The sequence below is a fragment of the Erpetoichthys calabaricus genome, chromosome 4, assembly GCF_900747795.2.
Source record: "Erpetoichthys calabaricus chromosome 4, fErpCal1.3, whole genome shotgun sequence".
Lineage (NCBI taxonomy): Eukaryota > Metazoa > Chordata > Cladistia > Polypteriformes > Polypteridae > Erpetoichthys > Erpetoichthys calabaricus.
Genome location: NC_041397.2, coordinates 182,974,304 through 182,996,344, shown reverse-complemented (window position 1 = coordinate 182,996,344; position 22,041 = coordinate 182,974,304). Strand labels below are relative to the sequence as shown.

The window sequence follows — 22,041 nt, the reverse complement described above, 5'->3', positions numbered from 1 at the left end:
AACTTTATTTGTATCTTATTTTAAAAAAATACTGATCCTAGGATTTTTTGCTGGACTTTGCTTGATTGGCTAAACAACTGCGTGTTGCATTAAGGCAGAAACAAGGGGGAATGATGTTGCATTGATCAGGGACAGGCGCTCATGTTGTTGAATGGGAGGGGGGTTGCAATAAGAACCTAGGAACACAGGCATCAATCTTCAGGTGATGGGTGATTTTTCGGGTGAAAAGAACTTTCTTTAACACTATCAGTGTAAATGAACACTTTTAAAACACTGGTCTTTGACATTTTTCATTAATTTAGTTTCTAAACACATTTTTATCCTTTTTCATTATTATTATGATTCATAAAATGCAACTGTGGTACAATTATTGTTCATAATATAGTCTTATGGAGGAACATAAGCAGTCAAATCTGCAATTAAACCATTCATTCTTTAGATTTGTTTAGACAGTGTGAATACAATTTTGCTCCTAACTAGGCCCAACACTACAATATTAGAACATTTCCCTAAAAACTAAAACATAAAAAATTTGAATACTCTAATTTCTACATCAGATGCCTCCCTACAACATCCAAAAGTTGAAAAAAAAAATTTTTTGCTCATTTTTTTTTTTATATTTGAGTTTTACAAGTTTAACACTGCCTGTATTAGTGGGAAGATGGATCCAAATTCTAATTGCAGTTGCAGGACTATTTTCTAGAAACTGTAAGAGTTAACGATTAAATTTTTATCCAGTAAATGTTACACATTATCCACCTTTCCACTTATGACCAAACAAAATGAAAAAAAAATGTTTGCCTAAAGACAATAAATGAAAAAGTAATTTGATTGCAAAGTCTATTCTCAACATCGAGGATGGTTTCAGGTACTTTATATACAAGTTATATGTCTTGAAGTAGAACAACATTGTTATACAGATAATCTGTTAATTAAAGCAAAAACAGCAAACATTTTGATAAATGCAGGTAAGGTTTCAGTCTCCTGCATAAAACCTCTGGTTTACTTTAAAATACTTCTGTAAGTAATAAAACATTTATTTGCCAAATTATACAAATTTGTTTTTGGTCTGTGTATGATTTCTTGTGAAGCTGAAAATAGTAAACAAACAAAATTATGAGAACTTCTGTTATAATAGATTTTCTTCTACATGTTTAGCCTCATTCTTGTAATTCTATGTAAAAATGATAAGCTGTTATGATAGGATGTTCAGCGTTAATCCCAAAGAACACTGGGGACAGTTTTCTGTTGCCATCTAGTGGATAAAATAACATCCTGAAAAAAAAAAAAAAAAAAAAAAAAAATCACGAATATTTCTATGCGTTTTGCCACTTTATGGTAACTTATCAGTATTCTTGAGAGGGGCAGTGCCTTCAACCAAAACACAAAAATGACGTGTAAGCGAAATACGGCAAGTTTTAAACTACACTGAAACTGAACCGTTAGTTGAAACAAGAGATAGGGCTGAGAATGTGATTTGGTTATTAGGCGTTGACACAGAAACCAATGCATACGACATTCAATGTCCAAACTGCCATCGTATGTCTGGTGAATTTGGTCACTGGAAGCTTCAGCATGGCAAAAAAGGCAAAATAATTGTGGAAGGACAATTATGGTGTCTGCCTCCTAAGTACTATTCACAAGTCACTAAGCCTTGCACTGTGTTAGCCAATAACAACCCAATGGACAGCGTTGATGATGCGGGTCATGCACTGACATTTTACCCTCTCATGTTCAAGCAACAAAAAAAATAAATCTTATAAGAAAAGTGCACAAAGAAACAATCTTCTATTGTCCCGATTGTAACATTTGGTTGTGTGTTGGTGAAGGTTTCAAAACATAATAGACAAAAGATATGTATGTGTTAATCACTTCTTCTGAAATAAAGTTTTATAATGGTGGGGAAGGGCAGAATAGCCTTGATGCATTGAAAGAACTGTCAGCAATCAGACTGATAGATCGTGTTCACTGTCCATAAACTTGAAATTTGCTTTGGTCCAGTTAAATACTAAACATTAACATAATCATACATTCAGTACGCTCAAGAACATACATTGTCACAAGTCTCTTATCATTACTAAAAGATTTTCAGCTACTTTTCTGCATTGAAATGGACTATATAAATAAATGATGTGGGTGTTGATTGCCAGCAGCACATCATTCCAAGAGAGAAAAAATGAGACAACATACAAAAAAGTAAAGTGTATCTAAAGTATCTCTGACAGAAATGTTTGCTTATAAAGGACATTATGATATATCATTAGTCTAAGCAGCCAGCACACTTCTGTCTTCCAAGAAACAATTATAAGCAGCCTGGAGCCCCAAGGTACCTGGGAGGCAGCTAAAGGGCCTCAATAATAATAGTGCCACACCAGACCATGGGGTGGCGACCTGTACTGACTTTCTCTCTCAAACCTCTGCAGACTGTCCACGGGAAATTCCGCTAGATCCTAGCGCCATTGATGATGCCACTTCCTGTCCCAGCCTTTAAAGCTGCCTTATTTTCACTCTTAAATCAGTTCTGTTTTGAACTCCTACCTGTGAACAACTCAACCAAAATTACCCATTTGCAGCCAGGGCATAATATACGGGTGGCTGCCCCAAACTTTTTTGATGTCTGTAGACTGTTATTGTGACACTTGTGGTATGAATAAATGAAGACAAGTACTCTGCAAGTCCATAGACTTCCATGTCATATCACAAGGTACCTCAGGTTCCAGCTTTCCTGAAACCTCTTTTTTTAACAAGAATTTAATGTTTGTTACAACATCTGACCAACAGTAAGGCTATTGTCCTAAAGGACAAAGCTCTCCATATTTCTTCAGTAACCATATCCATCTTCAGATCATTGTAACCTGGTATGCCGGAGTTCACCAGACATATGCTTTCATTAAATATGAAATATCAACAAACAGAAGAAAGGATCAACAGGCAAGCGAGATACAGTACAAAACATCTGTCTTATTAATGGCATAGTGGCTCTTAAGTCAAATTTTTTAGTTATTAATTTCCCTTCAAAGCTATATTACATAAGTTTAAAAAGTGTGACTATCTGCCTCCTGGCTCATCCACTTATTGCCATAAAGTTTCTCTAACCCTTAACATGCATGTTTATCTGTGCATGCTAGCTCTATTTTGGATCCATGGTTTCCTTACTTCTTTCTTGACCCTGTATAGCATGTTATGCACACTTATTTCAGCTTGTCTTCTGAAGGCAATGCCCCCATAGCATACATACTGTGTCCATAAATTACTTTAAAATTAATATTGAGCACATTGGCACTTTGGAACATGGGGCACTAAAAATTTATACAGTAGAAAGTCTTAAACACAACTGAGTCTAAAATAAAATTAATCTCTTTCAAGCCCTACTCATTAACCTGAGAAAAAGAGCTACACCAGTGCCCTTATGATTAAACTCATAAGGATTTGTTTGGTTATGTAGAAATTATTTTTCCTTCACCCTCAGTCTTTCCCTAAAAGCTCCTCTTCTGTGCCTATGTGAACTAATGCCTAGCAAACAAGAAGGTGCTCAAAAAAAAAAAAAAAAAAAAAACACATAAGACAGCATTACACAAATAAAGTAGAAATTGTCTGGCTGATGTATCTCAGTGTCTTATCAAAAAGGTTCCAACATGCTAAAAGACAATGATCACCACAATTCCATTACAGCATTGCGACTATACTTGAAAATGAGAAAATGGGCAAACCTCACATCTGCCTGCTAAACCTCACAATAGGCATTTAATAAAATACGGTAGTTCAAACTCTATATATTCATGTACAAGGGCAATCCCACAAGTAAGGTCTCCTATTTTTTTAGAAATACAAACAACCGTTTATTTTCTATAATTTTTACATCATTTTAAAGTTTAAAGACTTGTTTATTTTTCTACATAATCGCCATTTCGGTCGATGCATTTTTGTAGACGCTGTGGTAGTTTTAGAATGCCCATGTCATACCAGCTCGCCGCCATGTCCTTCAGGAAGCGTTGAACCTCATCTTTCACCTCTGGACAAGTCCGGACTATAGGGTGGGTGGGTGATGAAGTTCCAACCGTGATCTTTACGCATGTTTTCCTCAACCTTCGCGACTGTCTTGTCGGAAATTGACGGTCTCCTGCGCGAACTTCACACTTGGTGGTAGTGTTCAACGGGAGCTCCATTTTCAAGGGCTGCCAAGCCAAGATTGAGCATCCCAGTGAAGCTGCACATGCTTGTTTGGGAGTGGAGGAAGCACCAATCACAACAGTGTGGCCAACAGCCATACGAACAGTTTCTCTACATCCCCACCGCTTTGGAGACCTTACTTTTGGGATTGCCCTCGTAATTATACCATTGAATAGTCATGATCTAGACATTTAAACTCAACTAATAATAATAATAATATTATAAATAATAAAGCTGGAGCAGAAGCTGCAGAATAACAGGAAGTGTGGGATGGGATGAAGATTATCACTGGCTGCAGCTCAAAGCCGGGTGCCACCATCGAGAGAGACGTGGAGAGAGCAAACCAGATGAACAACTTCTTTAACAGGTTTGACAACCCTAACCCACTCTCACCTCGGAGTACTGCACCCTCCACCTATCCTTCTGCTGATACCAGCATAGGAAAGAGTTCCCCCCCTCACCCAAAATTACAGCAGCCCAGGTAAGCAGAGAGCTGAGGAGACTTCGTGGCAGCAAAGCAGTGGGTCCAGATGGAGTATTGCCATGACTGCTGAAGGCCTGGGTGTTGGAGCTGGGGAGTCCTCTACAGCGCATCTTCAACCTGAGCCTGGAACAGGGGAGAGTCCCGAGACTTTGGAAAACATCTTGCATCACCCCAGTCCCAAAGGTATCACGTCCTAGTGAGCTGAATGACTTCCGGCCTGTCGCTCTGACATCACGTGATGAAGACCATGGAGCGGCTGCTGCTTCACCACCTGAGGCCACAGGTCCGCCACGCCCTCGACCCTCTGCAGTTCGCATACCAGGAGACGGTGGGAGCGGAGGATGCCATCATCTATATGCTACACCAATCCCTCTCCCACTTGGACAGAGGCAGTGGTGCTGTAAGAATTATATGTTTCTGGACTTCTCTAGCGCCTTCAGCACCATCCAACCTCTGCTCCTTAGGGACAAGCTGACAGAGATGGGAGTAGATTCATACCTAGTGGCATGGATCGTGGACTATATTACAGACAGACCTCAGTATGTGCGTCTCGGGAACTGCAGGTCTGACGTTGTGGTCAGCAACACAGGAGCACCGCAGGGGACTGTACTTTCTTTGGTCCTGTTCAGCCCATATACATCGGACTTCCAATACAACTCAGAGTCCTGCCACATGCAAAAGTTCGCTGATGACACTGCAATCGTGGGCTGCATCAGGAGTGGGCAGGAGGAGGAGTATAGGAACCTAATCTAGGACTTTGTTAAATGGTGCGACTCAAACCACCTACAACTGAACACCAGCAAAACCAAGGAGCTGGTGGTGGATTTTAGAAGGACCAGGACCCTCATGGATCCTGTGATTACCAGAGGTGACTGTGTGCAGAGGGTGCAGACCTATAAATATTTGGAAGCGCAGCTGGATGATTAATTGAACTGGGCTGCCAATACTGATGCTCTGTGCAAGAGAGGACAGAGCCGACTATACTTCCTTAGAAGGCTGGTGTCCTTCAACATCTGCAATAAGATGCTGCAGATGTTCTATCAGACGGGTTGTGGCGAGTGCCCTCTTCTATGCAGTGGTATGCTGGGGAGGCAGCATAAAGGAGGACGCCTCACACCTGGACAAACTGGTGAGGAAGGCAGGCTCTATTGTTGGCATGGAGCTGGACAGTTTGACATCTGTGGCAGAGCGACGGGCACTCAGCAGGCACTGGTCAATCATGGAAAATCCACTGCATCCACTAAACAGTGTCATCTACAGACAGAGGAGCAGCTTCAACGACAGACTGCTGTCACTGTCCTGCTCCACTGACAGACTGAGGAGATTGTTCCTCCCCCACACTATGCGACTCTTCAATTCCACCCGGGTTGGGGAAATGTTAACATTATACAAAGTTATTGTCTGTTATACCTGCATTTTTATTTTTATCACTCTTTAGTTTAATATTGTTTTTTTTATCAGTGTGCTGCTGCTGGAGTATGTGAATTTCCCCTTGGGATTAATAAAGTATCTATCTATCGCTCTAATAATAATACATTTTATTTATATAACTAAGTATATTGAAAGCTTTTTATGAATGATGTTTATTATTGTATGCCAGAACTGTATGTTCTTTACGGATTTTTTTCTACAGTTTATTTTATAATAATAGACAAGTCAAATTAGAAATGTTTTGAAAGGTTTAAAATGTTTTACAGCCAGGGTAAAACACAATGCTGCTACATAACTCAAACATGATCATAGTTAAACAATGATGAGAAGGAAATGCAAAAAAAGAGGGTCCAAAAAATCACAAGGGATTCATGAACCAAAGAAATTCAAGAAATAACAGGTTCTGATTCAATGACTGAGCATAAAAGTATGTAAAATGTAAGGAGCATTCTTGAAGTATAGGCAATAACACTCTAATGAACATCCATCCATCCATCCACTTTCCAACCCGCTGAATCCGAACACAGGGTCACGGGGGTCTGCTGGAGCCAATCCCAGCCAACACAGGGCACAAGGCAGGAAACAATCCTGGGCAGGGTGCCAACCCACCGCAGGACACACACAAACACACCCACACACCAAGCACACACTAGGGCCAATTTAGAATCGCCAATCCACCTAACCTGCATGTCTTTGGACTGTGGGAGGAAACCGGAGCGCCCGGAGGAAACCCACGCAGACACGGGGAGAACATGCAAACTCCACGCAGGGAGGACCCGGGAAGCGAACCCGGGTCCCCAGGTCTCCCAACTGCGAGGCAGCAGCGCTACCCACTGCGCCACCGTGCCACCCTCTAATGAACATGTAATGGCAAAACAACTTTGTTAGGTCTACAAGTAAGCAATAAGTTCAGGGTGGGTAGGATGTTTTACCTTGTCAAGTTACCACTTAAATTCAATGCAATTCACAGTCAGAATTACGCACTATTACTGAAGAAACTTAGAATTTATCTCCTTACAACGGAGGATTCAGGGGCCAAGGTGACTCCCTAATTAGCAAACAGCAAGTGAGCCATTATGGGCAAGTTTAAGTGTAAAATATTACTCACCTTGCAGTCAACACGAAAGACACTAATCACTCAAAACAAAAAAGAAAAGTGAATTTTAAAATGTTGGCTTTAAAGAAAAGGGGAGAGAAGACACCACTTTTGATGCATTGCTTATACATGCATAGATATGAATCGTGGAGCAAAGGTAGGGAAAAACTGAGTCAGTTTTCCTATATTTAGAGTGAAAAAACTTTTGTGGATGAATTCCTAGGAGCCTAATCAGTTATGTTTCATAGCATTACATAATTTGACAGTAATCAACAGGAATTATTAAATTAAAATTGTCCAGATGGCCTAAACACATCTCTTCTTTTTAAGTCTTAAGTACATCAGTCCGAGATTCATAAAATTAACTTTTCTGCAATTTTATTTTGCTTATTACTGAGACCATGTAAACATACTGAACATACGGTCTATTCCATACATTATCGGTGGATACTTTTAACTTGCAGGCACCATAACCTGGTACTGTTCATTCTGCATAGAAGTTGTTACTGGGAAACACAGGAAGCATATTTAAAGAAAAGCATGGCTAGGAAGAGGTATGTTATGATTGACCACCAAATCATGGTGGTGAGGTGCTGGATGAGGGTGGGGGTTTGACCTTGATGCAATGAGCAGAAAGCTGAATGTACAAAAATGTATGTGTCCGTAGCAAATAACGGCGATAGTGTCATTTCACTCGCTACTATTTTATAAGACCTGGTAAAACAGAAGATGCTGTTACTGCAGCTGAAGGTATTTTTGCATTTCATATGGTTAAGCATCACTATATTTAGAGGTCAGTGGATTGTACATCTGCCTGGATAAAGACGACATTCCCAGAAACCGAAAAGGCAAAAAATTTCCATTGTGTTCACATCAAGAGAAAAAGCAATCATCATTGTGATTTCACCGCATTCTGTTGTGACAGCTTTAAAACATACTTAAGATGTACAGTACCTTACTGTGTCATTGCAACTAATGGCAGCAATCAATGAAAATATTGAAACGTTAAGTTTAATAGGGCTACATTTTGGTTTTTTTCTTTTTTATCTTAATGAGAAATCACATACAACCATTTAAAAAGTTTGCAAAGAAGTTTAAAAAAAAAAGTTTAAATTGAACAATTTTTTGATAAGAAAAAGTAACACATTCATCACTTTAAAAACATTCCTCAAGTGTCAATTAACACCCCATCAGCCACTTTTTTTGAAAAATCAAAATATGATCTTCTTATTAAGCTTATATTGTTTTCCACTGAAATAAAATTGATGAAAACATAACAAGCATAAAATGAATGCAATTTTCTGATGCAGTGTAGCGCAAGATAAAGCAGGGGATTATTACTCCTCCACATACTATGGCATTCCTTAACATCTTGCTGATTTCAAAAGTTCTGTCCAAGTCAGAAGGCTTATTAATAACTGATGTATTAAACTGCTACAAACTGCATGTTAAATAGGAAAAATATTAAGAATGATAGATTGAAGAGAAAAAAAGAAATGGTACCACCCTCCTATAATCAAATGGCATATGTATAAAAGAAATATTACCTGAAAAAGTCCATAAACGAGAAGCCATAGCCATGTTGTTCAGCAATTCCAGCACAGACTACATTGGCTGATGCACCAATCAGAGTACCATTTCCTAGAAATAAATAAATAAATGCCAAATTTGTGCTAATGATTGCAAAAGGAGTACAAAGGAAAATTAAGCACACAGTACAGCACACATATCTACATTCTGAACTAGTTATATTACATTATTTTCAGGTAAATTACAAGTAGTTAAATGGACCAAAAATCACCATTTACAGCTGTTAGGCTTCCTGCCTGTTGATAGCTCTGTATATTCCCTGCTAATAGAGTGCATGTGGAAGAATGCATCACACTTAGATCTGCATCTGACGATTCAAATGGGTAACCACATCATTCACAAATCAACCACACCACTGACAGCTACATAGCTTTGTTTTCCTCTTCACTTAAATCATCTGAACATGATATTGGGAATGGCTTCGAGCAGGGGTTTCTGGGTACGACTGTGGGAGCAGGTTGTCATTCCAACCACTTTCACAAATAAATGGTTCAGTCATACTTCTGTTATGTTATTGAGACATGAAGTGAGCAGACACATGACCAGTTAAGTCTGGGGCCTCAGACTCCAACCAGTTTCTTAATTAGAAGCAGATTCTTGTAGTTAATTAAACACATTATTTAATTCCATGGCTTATTGGTGCTCTTCTTCTGCCATAGCAGACATTTCTAAAATGGTTGATTTTCTTTTTTCTTAGAGCACCATCAACATGTTCTGTGGACCTGAGAAGATTTCTTTTCACCTTTCATTATTTACAGATATTGTATGATGGACACAGGGTAACTGGTTATGTGTTGTCTCATTTTGTTTCTAATTATTGTCTGAATGATAAATAAGGAAAAAAAATAAATGGTCTCTCTAAAATAGAAAGTCAATTAAAATTAAGGGAAAGAAAGTTAATTAGTAGCGCTTCAGGACCACACTTGGAGACCCTTGCCCTATTCTGTTTCAGATTCAACACCCATATTTTGATTATTAAATAAGAAAAAAAACCTGATATTTAAATCCACGTCTATTCTGCAAAGTGTTATTGATCTATTTGCTTTTATCTACTACCTGCATGTTCCAATTTCTTTATGTGCACTAGTTGCTTCAGTGTTTTAATTTGCTGCACAATGTTATTAAAGGTGTGCTCTCTCTACCTTTATACATTTAAACTTATACTACTTAGCTGTACGCTATTCAACTGCTCCATCAGATATGACTGCCTTCTCAGAGTGACCTCTAAGCTGTACCTTCTTAACAGAGAAAGCCACATCATAAAGTTGATGAGCAAAGCCATATTTCATGAAGCTCATAAGTGTATAGTGTAGATCAGGACAAGCTGGCTAAAATGCTTCACAAATTAGTAAAGGAAAGTTATTTTAACAACCAAGTCTCCAATTCAATTATCCAAACAAGGAGACAAAACTACTAATAACCCTACGGTAACTGTACTATTGTCGTACACAGGTGGTGGAAACATCATTCTTAATTTCACCTTCCCTGGTGATGCTCTTGGTCAGAATAGAAGGGAAAATGAATAATTCCGGAAATTAAGATACTTTATCACAAAATCCTTTTCTCTACCAGAAGAATGAGCAAAAAGAATAATGTACCTTTTTAAAACAAAAATTCAAAGAAAAAAAAGCCAACTCAGTAAAGGAATTGCATTAAAAAAAACACCCAGTAAAGGGAGAGCTATACTACATGGCAACAAAAATACTAAAAAGAATATGATAATATTGTATAAATTCTATTACTGGGTCATTAATTTAATATGCTATTATATTGACTCAAAATCTTCCATACTGAGCTTAAAAGAAAAATATGAGAATGCAAATGTTCACCATATGTCTCTAGAAACATCTAATAGCTTAGTGTACCATTTTTTCCCACAACCAATCTTTTTTACCAAATACTTGGTGATATACATTACTTCAACCCAAGAGAAAGTTGAATTGGAGGCTAAAGAAAAACACCAAAAAACATTTTTGATTAGACCAGGAGTTTTAATTCACACAGACCAGCAATTTCAATTTGCCCAATGCACTTATGTGATGAGAATGTGTCACTTTGGCGTGAATTTAGCAGTGGCAATGGACAAAGTATGTTTTGCAATACAATAAGCAACTTCTGCCAATATGTTCTGGATGACATTTTCCTATGCAGTAATAGGTTTTATCCTTAGATGTTAAACTGCTTTCCCCTTAATTCTGGGTAAAACCAAGCCATTTCCAAATAGCAGATCTAACACTAACTGTTCTAAACTTTCTCTACTGATTATTACACGATTTTCTCTCTCCTTATGCTTATCACCACAATCAGGTAACATGAGCAGAATTTACCTAGTTATGCCAAGAAAGAGTGATAGAGATTTTGTAGACTTTGTTTAGAAGAAGTTGCAGAAAATCAAACAAAAAAAGAACTGGAAATCACAATACTGGCTTTTGGACTTACAATAAATATTGAATCAAAAATTAGTCTTATTTCTCAGCCCTAGTTGAAAGAACACCTGTCACAGTAATAACGATGTGTATATTGATGGCTGTATTATAATCTTTCTACTCTAATAGATATTTCTGTAAATTAACACCATTATATTAAAAAAAGGAAAGAAAGAAAATCCACAGTCGTACCCAATCATGGAACTTTTTCTGATTAGCCAGGAAGCTAAATCTGTGAAATCAGAAATCTGTGTCGAAATGATAGAAGAAAGTGGATACTGACAATCATTTTAATAACAAGTGCACCAAAAAGTTTCTTTATAATGTATTAAACGAAGTGTGTTATAGGCATTTTGTTGAGGCTTATTAGTGATATATCAATAGACAAAACTACTGAATCTGTGAAAACAGCAGAGAACATCCAAAGTTGAGTGATAGATTGTGTGTGTCAAGCTAATTGTATATCACCAGGCATTGAAATTTGTGCATAATTGTGCATTTTTTTGAAGAATTCACTGATGAACAGTCACATGCACCTTCCCGTTTTTCTGCAAGTGTTGACATTCATAATTGAAGAGAAAAGCTTTGAATGAATTATTTTGTTATAAAATTTTTCCCATGTCTTGTGTGTTGTTAATATGAATTCAGCACCTGCCATTTTCAAACTGACAACGTGGTGAAATCTAATATTTCGTTTTCCAATTTCCCAAGAAAATAATTCACCTTTCACTTTAAAGTTCGCCTTGTCACACATGCATGGGAGGCAGAAAGTCCTGTCTGATGACCTCACTTCCAGTTTTGGCTCTCCTGGATACACCCCTTCCTGTGTTACTGCTATAACCGCCATTTTGCTTACTTTTCACTTCATTGCTGAGCTCTATCTGAAAGACATTGTTGATGTTTCCCACAGCCTTAATCATGGTATTTTGTGTTTATTCCATAGTTGGTGTAGTCGGCAGGATTTTGCTAAGAAAATGTGTGAAGAGTAAGACCTGATTACAGTCTTTACCAATATGGTTACAGAACTCCAAAGACTCAAGGCCCAGATGGGAGTGTGCCAAACCCAGGTCACCCAGTCATAGGCTTGGAGTGTAGCACGTGTGGCTCTCCAGCAGGATAACTCGCAGGCACTGTCCCAGGTATTATTGCCAATGCAAGACAATGATGATACCAAGTCTTATTTTCCAATTTTTGAGTGTATTAGGCATCGGTGGTACCAAGCGGAATGGGCCAACATACTGGCATGGTTCCTAAAGGGCGAAGCACAGCGGACTTATTATGACCTTGTGGAGGAGGCTGCAGGTAATTATGACACCCTCAGGGCCAAGGTGTTATAGAGGTATGGCCTTTCATCAGACCAGCAGGCAAAGATATACCGTGAGTGGAAGTTCAACACAGAGTTGTCATCATGTTCGCAAGCATTCAACATTTGGAGCAAAGCAGGGCATTAAATACAGCCGGATATTAACGATTCCTGTAAGGTTGTTGAGCAGGTTTGCTTATAACCTCCTTGTAAATGCCCTCCCTGAAAACCTCACCCAGGTGGTCCATAGTAAACCATACAAAAACATGGAGGCCTTGATTGATGCACTAGAACGGCATAGTGCAAATTTGTCTATTGGGAGTTTCCCCGATTGACTTGTGAATATTTATCCTGTTCTAAAGAAACATATGGAAGAAACACAAACAACACAGGCCCACTAATATGACAATGGCATGTCACGCCGGGAGTAATCCTAGAGATCGTGTCATGGTCCTTGTTCCCACTTCCCATTCTAAATTATTGGGTCATTGGCAAGGCCTTTATGAAGTTAAGTAGAGAAAGGCACTATTTGGTGAAACAACCTAATTGTCAGTCAAGCAAATGGGTTTACCAGGTCAACCTGCTGAAACTGTGAAAGGACTGGGACCTTGCCCCCGTCCCTCCGGACATTCCTGTTCACTCTTTGCTCATAAATCCAATCTTAACTTCAGCACTGATTTGACAGCCAAACAGTGACAGGAGCTGGAAACAGTTATCCTGTCTGTCCCAAAAGTGGTGAGCGAGAAATCCAGATGGACCTTTCTGGTTCTGGATGACATTGTTACCGAACCAGGGATGGCCATCGGAGAACACCAATATAGACTACTGGAGGCAAAACCCGCAAAGGTGGAATTTGAAATCAAGCATATGCTGGACTTAGGTGTAAAAGAGGAGAGACACAGTCCCTGGTCCAGTCTTATAGTCTTCATACCTAAGCCAGACAGAAGTTGGAGGCTTTGCAATGACTTCCATCGGCTTAATCGGGTTTCCCAATTCATGCTTACCCAATGTTGGGAGTGGATGATCTCCATGATTGACTCGGCAAAACGGAGTATTTGACCACACTTGACATGATGAAAGGGTACTGGCAGATTCCTTTAACAGACTCCACAAAGTTAAAGGACTGTATTTAGTACCCTTAGTGGACACTGGCAGTATCATGTCCTTCCATTTGGATTGCACAGGGCTCCAGCAACTTTGCAACATCTATTAGATAGAGTGCTGTGTCCCCATAACGCCTATAGTGCTGACTATTTGGATGATGTCGTCATCTATTCCAGAACATGGAAAGATCATCTACAGCAGGTCCGAGCTGTACTCCATATATTTGATGAGGTCAGTCTCCAGATTGGCCCAGAAAAACTGAACAGTTAGATTACCTGGTGGGTAAGGGTACAGTAACACCACAGTGTTCAAAAATTGAGGGCTTGAATAATTGTAATCTGCCAGACCAGGGGCACTGTCAGCTAACATTTCCTCTCTTTCTTTCCCTGCAGATCTACAGAAGGAAATCCCTCCTGATGACCTCACTTCTGGTCTTGGTTTTCTTAGACATGCCCCTTCTCACCGCTATATAACTGCCATTTTATTTATTATGTTTCAGTTCATTCCTGAACTCCATCTGAAAAGACATTGTATTTGTTTTCTGTGCTTGGTTTTCCAAGTATATGGGGGTACTATGTTTGTATGCCCCACAACCTTCATTATGGTATTTTGTGTTTATTCCACAGCCTCTGGCATCAGAAACCAAGATATGCATGAGAAACAATGCAAAATCTTTTGTTTGTAGAAATAAGAAGGCCCTTCCATTCTTATTCACTAAAATACTTGGAAAGTCTTCTAAACATGGAGAAAAACACTCACACTTTTCATTCAAAAAGAAACCATTTTTTAACCTATTGTTACAAATTGTGAAACTATACTTTTGATCATGAAATCCCCCTTTACAATATCAAATACTAGCTTTAAAGCTGATTGATTAAAAGGGTTTTTTTTTTTGAACACGGGAAGCTCAATGAAATCAGAGCAAAGCCTCTGTGTTCGTCTTATTATTGTTACATAATGTTTGTAAATTCTACATAATTGTATTATAACTAAAAAAAATGTTTTAGATGGTGGCTTGTGGCTGCATGCGGGCCACCATTAAATGATACCGGCTTTAAATCTAAATTGTAATAATAAAATATGGTAATTGTCTAAAACAAATCATGTCTTGAAATAGAAAACCAAAGTATTATCATTAAGCAAAATTGAAATACTGAAACAAAATAATAAACCAAATGATATTTCTGTAACAAGATCTTTTCTAAAGGATTCACAGCTCAAAACCAAGAGATTAAAAAAAAAAAAAAAAAAAAAAAAAAAATTTCGCCAGAAATATTCACTACTATTACAAAATCTTAAAATAGAAGAATTTAACTGTAAAGATGGTTTTATGCAAGAGTGGAGTGCCACAAACAATATGATCAAGCACAAATAGTCAATGCTTCAAGAATAAAGTGAGGCATGACAAGTCCTTTAAATGCAGAACCTCAAGAGGCTGTCAAAATCAGCAACACATATGAGCACTTAATGGTGGTTATAGGCCTGGTCTCACATGGACGCATTCTAAAACTAAGAGAAGGAAAGCAATTAAATAAAATATTAGAATAAGTGAAAGAAATGGTGCAGAGCCCCAGCAAGGACAGCAATATTTTTTAAGGATACAAACACCCAATTTTCTCATTGCAAAAGATTAATTATATTTGTAGCAATGTGGTGCAAGACATTCTTCTGCCAAATGAAATTTTTCATCTGGTAAATGCTTTCCTTGCACAACATCATAATATTTTAACATTAAGCCCAATGGAAGATATGCCTTTATTTCAAAGTAAATTGTATTATTTTTTTTTCCAAAATACTCTGCAGACAAGTTTATTATAAAGAAAAAAAAATATTGGCTACAGGCATCAGATGCAATTTCTACTCAAAGAGGTGCCATTTCTGTAGGCAATATCCCAGAGGTAGTAAAAATGAAAAAACTCTCAATCAGCAATGATAACATCACCTCCAGCATCAGTACAGCGTGCCAGAGTAACAGTAATTAGACTGCAGTGCTACAAGGAGTTGTCTTCTTACTTAGAAACATACCAATTTAAAGGCATGCAATAGATCTTTTCTGCCTTCTTTGAAGAAATTGTTGCTAGTTTGCTCATGTTGAGTACATTGGGGACTAAAGCTACCCAAAAGAGAGATGATTCCACTAGACTATAGTAGGACTAATAAGACATTTAGGTTCATCCCCTAACAAAAATTGACTGTAATATCCCAATCCTTTCCAAAGTTCAATGCACAGCAGAAGCAGCAGCTGGCTTTCTTTGCAGTTAACTTTTCACTCACAATCTGACAAAGGTAGGGATGTTATTAATCTTTCACACTCCATTAAATTAGAATCATGTATTTTCTTTTTTCAGCTTGTGACATTCATTACAAAATAGACTAGAACTCATTTCTCAGAATCTTCTGCCTGAAGCAGCTTCTGACTAAACATGGTGCTCTTTTTTTAAACGAGACTAATGGATTAGCAAAAAAAACACACACAGAGTACTATGGGATTTCCAGGTCTTGTATACAAAGGCAGCCTGTCATTTTATCATTAAATTTGAAGTAGCAGCAAGAATATTTTCTGGTGGCTCCCTTTCCCCTTCCACTGAACACCATAGTATAGCAGAACTTAATATCAGTAGGTCTTTTAGTTAATGCATTTTGGCTAATGCCCACTAAAGGGTACAACTCAACAAGAAATTTAATTTTACAAATACTGTCATCTTTATTTTTTCAGCTAAGTCAGAACAAATCAGAATATTTTAACTTTCAGTCAGACATGCACCTCCAGCACATCTAGCTAAGAAGCAAAAACACAGAGATCTATTACTTTATTTTTATAAAAAAACATCAGAACTTTGTTAATGAATATTGCAACACTCACCACCAAGACATGCTCCCATTGCTAAAGCAAAAATGAGTGGCTTTACAGGCAAATTCAGATCAGCATCCTGGCTTAGATTCAACAGAACTGGAATCTTAATTTAAAAAGAAAAAAAAAAAGTTAATCTTATAAAATCTGTCCATTTCACAATGACAAGTAAATACATTTCCACTCTATTAACCTCAAAATAAACAGTGAAAAATATATATAAGAGGATAACAACTAACCATATTAAATATTAGATATAGTCTATAGATAGAGACAGCTAAAAGTACATAATCCTTAAACAATAAGGTCAGATTCACCTAGCTAAAGTTATACAGGCTAATCATATAAGATCAGATAGGGGCCAGAAAAAGGAGATGGCTAAATGATGGAGACGGTCAAAAATCAGGACATGGGAACTGTAATTACAAAAGGTCACCAGAGAAACAAAGAAATCCAAAGGATTACAGTAAAATGAACAACAGAGGCCAACTACCAAAGACTGGAGATCACACATGTTTGAAACAGGTGAAGTAAAGGACAAAATGCAGTAACAGGTTGGTGACAAGGTAGTGGGGTTTAGCAGAATGCATGGTGGTGATGGGGAAAGTAGGGACCTGCAAGGAAAGTGATGTACGGGAGATATGGGAAGATGCTAAATGAATAAGATAGCTGATCAGGGTTTTTCTGGGAGTGAATTATCTGCTGCTTTGACATGGCAATATGTATTCCATTCAAATTTAACTTTAGTATCACGTGTACGCAGCACAATTAAATTCTTAATTTACTTTCAGAATGTTGACAGTAATACAATATTAACAAAAAGACACATGCACTCAAAAACAATAGAGTACATAGAATGAAACTTATACATATTTGATAAACTGTTTTCATATACACACTTTTGAGGGTTACTTTAACACTGGCTATATTAACCACACCCGCTGTGTGGGCTACTAAATGTTTGGCCACCATCTTGGAACTTAATGACAGCAATGAATTTCCACAGATATACAATGTAAAATACAAAAACAATCAGCAGTAGATTAGTAAGTCAGGAAATTTAGTGGTGATACAAAAAAGAAGCTATTAGTCACATGCAGATATTGGGTACATTTAAATTGAAACCATTAAGTGAGATTGGGAAATAAATGAAGTCCATTAGACGCCTGGAACTGATAAGAAATTGGAGCGCCAATAATCCAATTATGCTACGTAAACCCTCCAAAACTGACTAAATGAACACAACTTTAAATTGAAGTCTCAGCACTATACTTTGGGGGAAAAAATGTAGGCAAAGTTTTTCTCTCAAGCTGATTTTTCCTTGGCTGCCTTTATGTAGCATGCTTAAGGGTGTAGTAATTGCACATTTTTATGCTTAATTGCGCTTGAGTTCCATGATGTAACTGCATTTCAGTCATTTAAAATTGTTTGATGATGTATCCAAAGAATTGTCTGTATAAACAGGACTTCCTATGCTATAATGCCATTTATATTAAAATTAAAAAAATTTTAATACTTAAGCAGTCTTTACTAAAAAAAGAACACACACAACCACACAACACCTGTTAGCAGTTCAAAGAATTGTTGCCTCAGCTAGCATTGGAACGTTTCTGTGCACATATTCCATTGTTTTTCTTTTTTACGTTCAATATTATATTTGAATTTTTATTACATTATAATTAAACACAATAAAGTGTGTCAGTAACTTGTGCATAGTTTAAAATATATATAGTAAGGTTTCTAAACTCTTTTGGGGGGGCCCCCTGAATGGGACGACATGCCAAAGAGCGTCCCAAAGTGTGATCGCAGCATTTATAGAAGATAGCCTGTCGGTTGCCAGGGTAACCATGGGCTCCCACCACTGTGGCAGTTCGCCACGAAAACAAATCTAAAAACATTGCGGTCATACTATGAGCACCCGACGTCGATGGGTGATGCAAGGAACATTGTAAATTCAGGGTGCAGTATTACTTGGCCACGACACTGCCTGAGTGCTGTGTCTGTGTATAAGAGAGTGGTAGATCCGGCTACAATAAATAACTGTGCTGTTCCTGTTTGAAGCTGAATAAAGTTGGTTTTGCTAAAGTACTGAGAGCCAGCCTCGTCTTTTGGGGTCCAAGACAGGGACTCGCACGTCACAATATAAAAAACTGAATTGTACTAAATAATTGAATATGCAGAGAGGGACTGGGCAGTCAGCTTCCACTACTACGAGAGGTCAACTCAGTTTTGATGATTTTGTGAAAGCACGCATTAGCGTTCATAAGTGACATTTTGTATCTATTAATACAACATAAATATGAAATTATGAATTAACAAGAATGAGATAAATCCAAATGCTTTAAAATTTTCAAGTAAATGTGTGAAAAATATGAAAATTTTACATTTATCTTTCAAAACATAAGTTAATAACTTAATATATTTAACAAAACTTATATTAAAAAAATACCCCATTCCTCCTATGTATATTGCTGCTGCTTCTCTCCAATAAAATCCATGTGTTTGAGATTTCTTAAAATCAGAGACAAATGAAATTATGTAATGTAAATAGTAGGAATTACATGGCATTACATATAGAAAAGATTTCAGAGACCAATATTCTTTAGTCTGAGACACAAGTTAATTATGGTTTGTTAAAAGCATATCTGATTGGTGTTAAGCATATGGAATAAAACTTCTCCCTGCATCAGGTTAGTTACTAATGCTCCCTATTTTCATATACTGTAGATTATAAAATTCAAAGACCACCTCAAAAAAAGTACAAACAATGCTGAAGGGAATAAAAAGTGTCCACATTCACCCTGAGGCCCAGAATTAAAGGATAAAATAGATTTTATTAAAAACAGACCGCAGAGTCAATTCTTTTCCTTATGTACCAATTAAACAGGCATCCGGCATCTGATAGCTCAAATATGCAAAGTGACATTTCCAACAGTGTGTAAACTGGAGAAGAAATATGTGAATGCTATTTGCAAATACACTTAATATTTAATAACCACAATTGTAAATTTTGAAAGCTAACTTGCAATACTTATAAGAGTTTTCAATCACAATACTATAACTGATTTCATTAGTCCTCAGGGTCACAAAGTAAGTAATAGGAAGTGCAGGATCAGCAATCTTGTGGTTTAAAGTTTATTACTGCCTGCTTAATCCTGATCAGGATCTTGGTGGCTGGAGTCTGTTCCAGCAAGCATAGGACAAAAGATGGGATCAATCTCTGGATAGGCCACCAGTCAATTGCAGAGTGAACACATTCCAAAACTGCAAAATAAAATTCATGGTTTCCTCCCTCAAGGGGGTAAAGTTGTTCCAGTAAAAGAATGTTGTTTAATCAATTAAACATTTCACAATTTAGCAAAAACTGTTAAGTCATAGTGATAATGAGGCTGCTGTTGCATTGTAGTATTTATTTATTTTTTTTAAATTTTCTACATTAAGTATTTTTAGTATAGCTGAGGATGGAAGGGGAAAAGGATGTTTTATAAAATTTAAGATACATCTTTTTACAGAAAAGTCTAATTCTAAATTAACTTTTTATTGCAGTGTGCTTTTAATGTTCTGAACAGTATTATAGCTTACTAATCCTATTCTATTTTTGTAAGGCAATGTTAATCCAATTTTGTTGTTACACTGTAACACTCCAACACAAACTTACAGTAGCAGGAAATTTGTGGTTTAAAGCCTGTTGCTTAAAATTCTAGAATATCATATTCTTAGGTTTTCCTACATCCTCATCCCAGACTTATTCATAAACAGACTTAAAAGGATGTTAAAATGTTGCAGGCCTAGATTTGTACCTGGTGGAGGGGAAAAATACTTGACAACCACAGTGGCTACAGGCTTTTGTTCTAAATCAGCTTCTTAATTCAAGGGCATTTATTGCTGTTGAAAGTGATTATTGCTGATTCAACATTCTTTTGCTTCACTTTTTAATACTGCCAACCCTCAATTGCTTCTTTTGTATTCAACAGTTAAATGTTTAACTTATTTTCTTAAACAGATTCAAACTAATAATAAGATGGAAAAAGAGCCAGCTGCTCACCATAAACCTTGGTCCCATTTACATATATCTGATTTAGTAAAATATTTGAAAAGAAATGGAAGAGGACTAAAAATGAAGGACTGAAAATTATAATCTGCTATGGGTGACAAAAAATTGGATAAAATCCTCATAAAAAAAAAACAAAAAAAAAAAACAATAACATGGAGCCTAAAGTATAAAACTTCCTTACACTTGGGAAAGTGGGTAATCCATGTCTTATGTAAAAGTTAATATTTTTAAAATATGAACTTAGCGTGACTTAGTTACAGTAAGTTTTGACCATCCATAAGTACTATGTAGACCAGGCATGTCAAACACTCTACCATTGGTGGGCCGCTTTGACTGCCATACGTGCGTCAGAGGGCCATACTGTAACATACTGAAAACTTTAAAAAATGTAACACTTAAAGTTTAAAGAAAAGCAATTTATTTCCATACAATCTCCGAACAACAGCATACAATTAAAGTCAGCCTCTTAGCTAGGTCCTTATATTATTATATTCATTGCTTATATAGGAGTCTTACAGTGTGAGATTTATTTCTTTTGTCCTGACACTTGGCATCTCTTGTTAGTAACCAGGTCATCAATATCAGGCTTGAAATCTTGTGCAGCTGCAACTTTTATGAGGGATGAAAGGTGCTCGACGGTAAGTCTTGAGCGATGTGGGGTTTTGGTAGCTTTCATTAATGAAAACAATTGCTCATAAAGGTTAGTGCTTCTGAACATAGACAGTAGTCTCGATGCCAACTTACGGATCTGCACATACGAGGGTGGCAGGTAAGCATACAAGCCTGGCACACCAACTTTGTTGTATTTTGCCTTCAGAATAGAATCTGACTGAAGTTCAATCAATTCCATTTGGATATTCTCAGGCGCATTCTCAACGTTGTAAGAGTATGGCGACGTAAACAGCGCACAGTCCTGTTCTGTGAACTGAAATTACGAAAACGCTCACTGAATTCATTGCTCAGTAATTCAAGTTGGAAAACAAATCCTCCAAAAATCTAATTTTACTTTACTAAGTTTACTTCAAAGTTTATATTGTAAAATAAGTCGATATGCAAAAAGCCCCCTGACCTACACTAATTTTACAAACTCAAAATCACAAAAATTTGTTAATAACTCACCAACTTCTCGCGTCCACTTCAGATCTTCAGCTGTAGTCTGCATTAACTGTTCGTTACAATACTAGCACAACATTACATAAAAGAAGAGCAAAAAAACGTGAAAATATGTGAGCTATTACTACTCGTGATGGTCAGTTCTGCCCAGTGGCCAGTCTCAGCAGCCCAGCCAGTAGTATAGCCTGCCAGGGGTGGCTCTAGGCTCATGGCGGCCCTGGGCATAGAAAGAATCAGTGGCCCCTTCGCCCGCCAATATCAATATAGTATCTTATGCATGGCGGATAGCCAGGTCCGTTGCGGACACTGCATAGCCGCCTTGTGCTAATGACATGCTTCTATATGAGCGTGTCTGTAACTTGAAAATCAAGTGGCGGCCCATGATATTCTCATTACGGCAGAACGTTATAATACTACAT

General features: G+C 37.4%; 1 protein-coding gene across 1 annotated transcript in view; it reads right to left on the bottom strand.

Moving 5' to 3' along the window:
- The window catches only part of oca2 (oculocutaneous albinism II), a 353,721-nt gene that overhangs the window by 51,860 nt on the left and 279,820 nt on the right, over positions 1-22,041 (bottom strand). Inside the window, exons 22-23 of the mRNA XM_028800033.2 lie at positions 16,468-16,561; positions 8,729-8,822 (exon numbers count right to left, since the gene is read on the bottom strand). Coding sequence (XP_028655866.1) covers positions 8,729-8,822; positions 16,468-16,561 — 188 coding nt within the window. The remainder of the gene's footprint in view (positions 1-8,728; positions 8,823-16,467; positions 16,562-22,041) is intronic.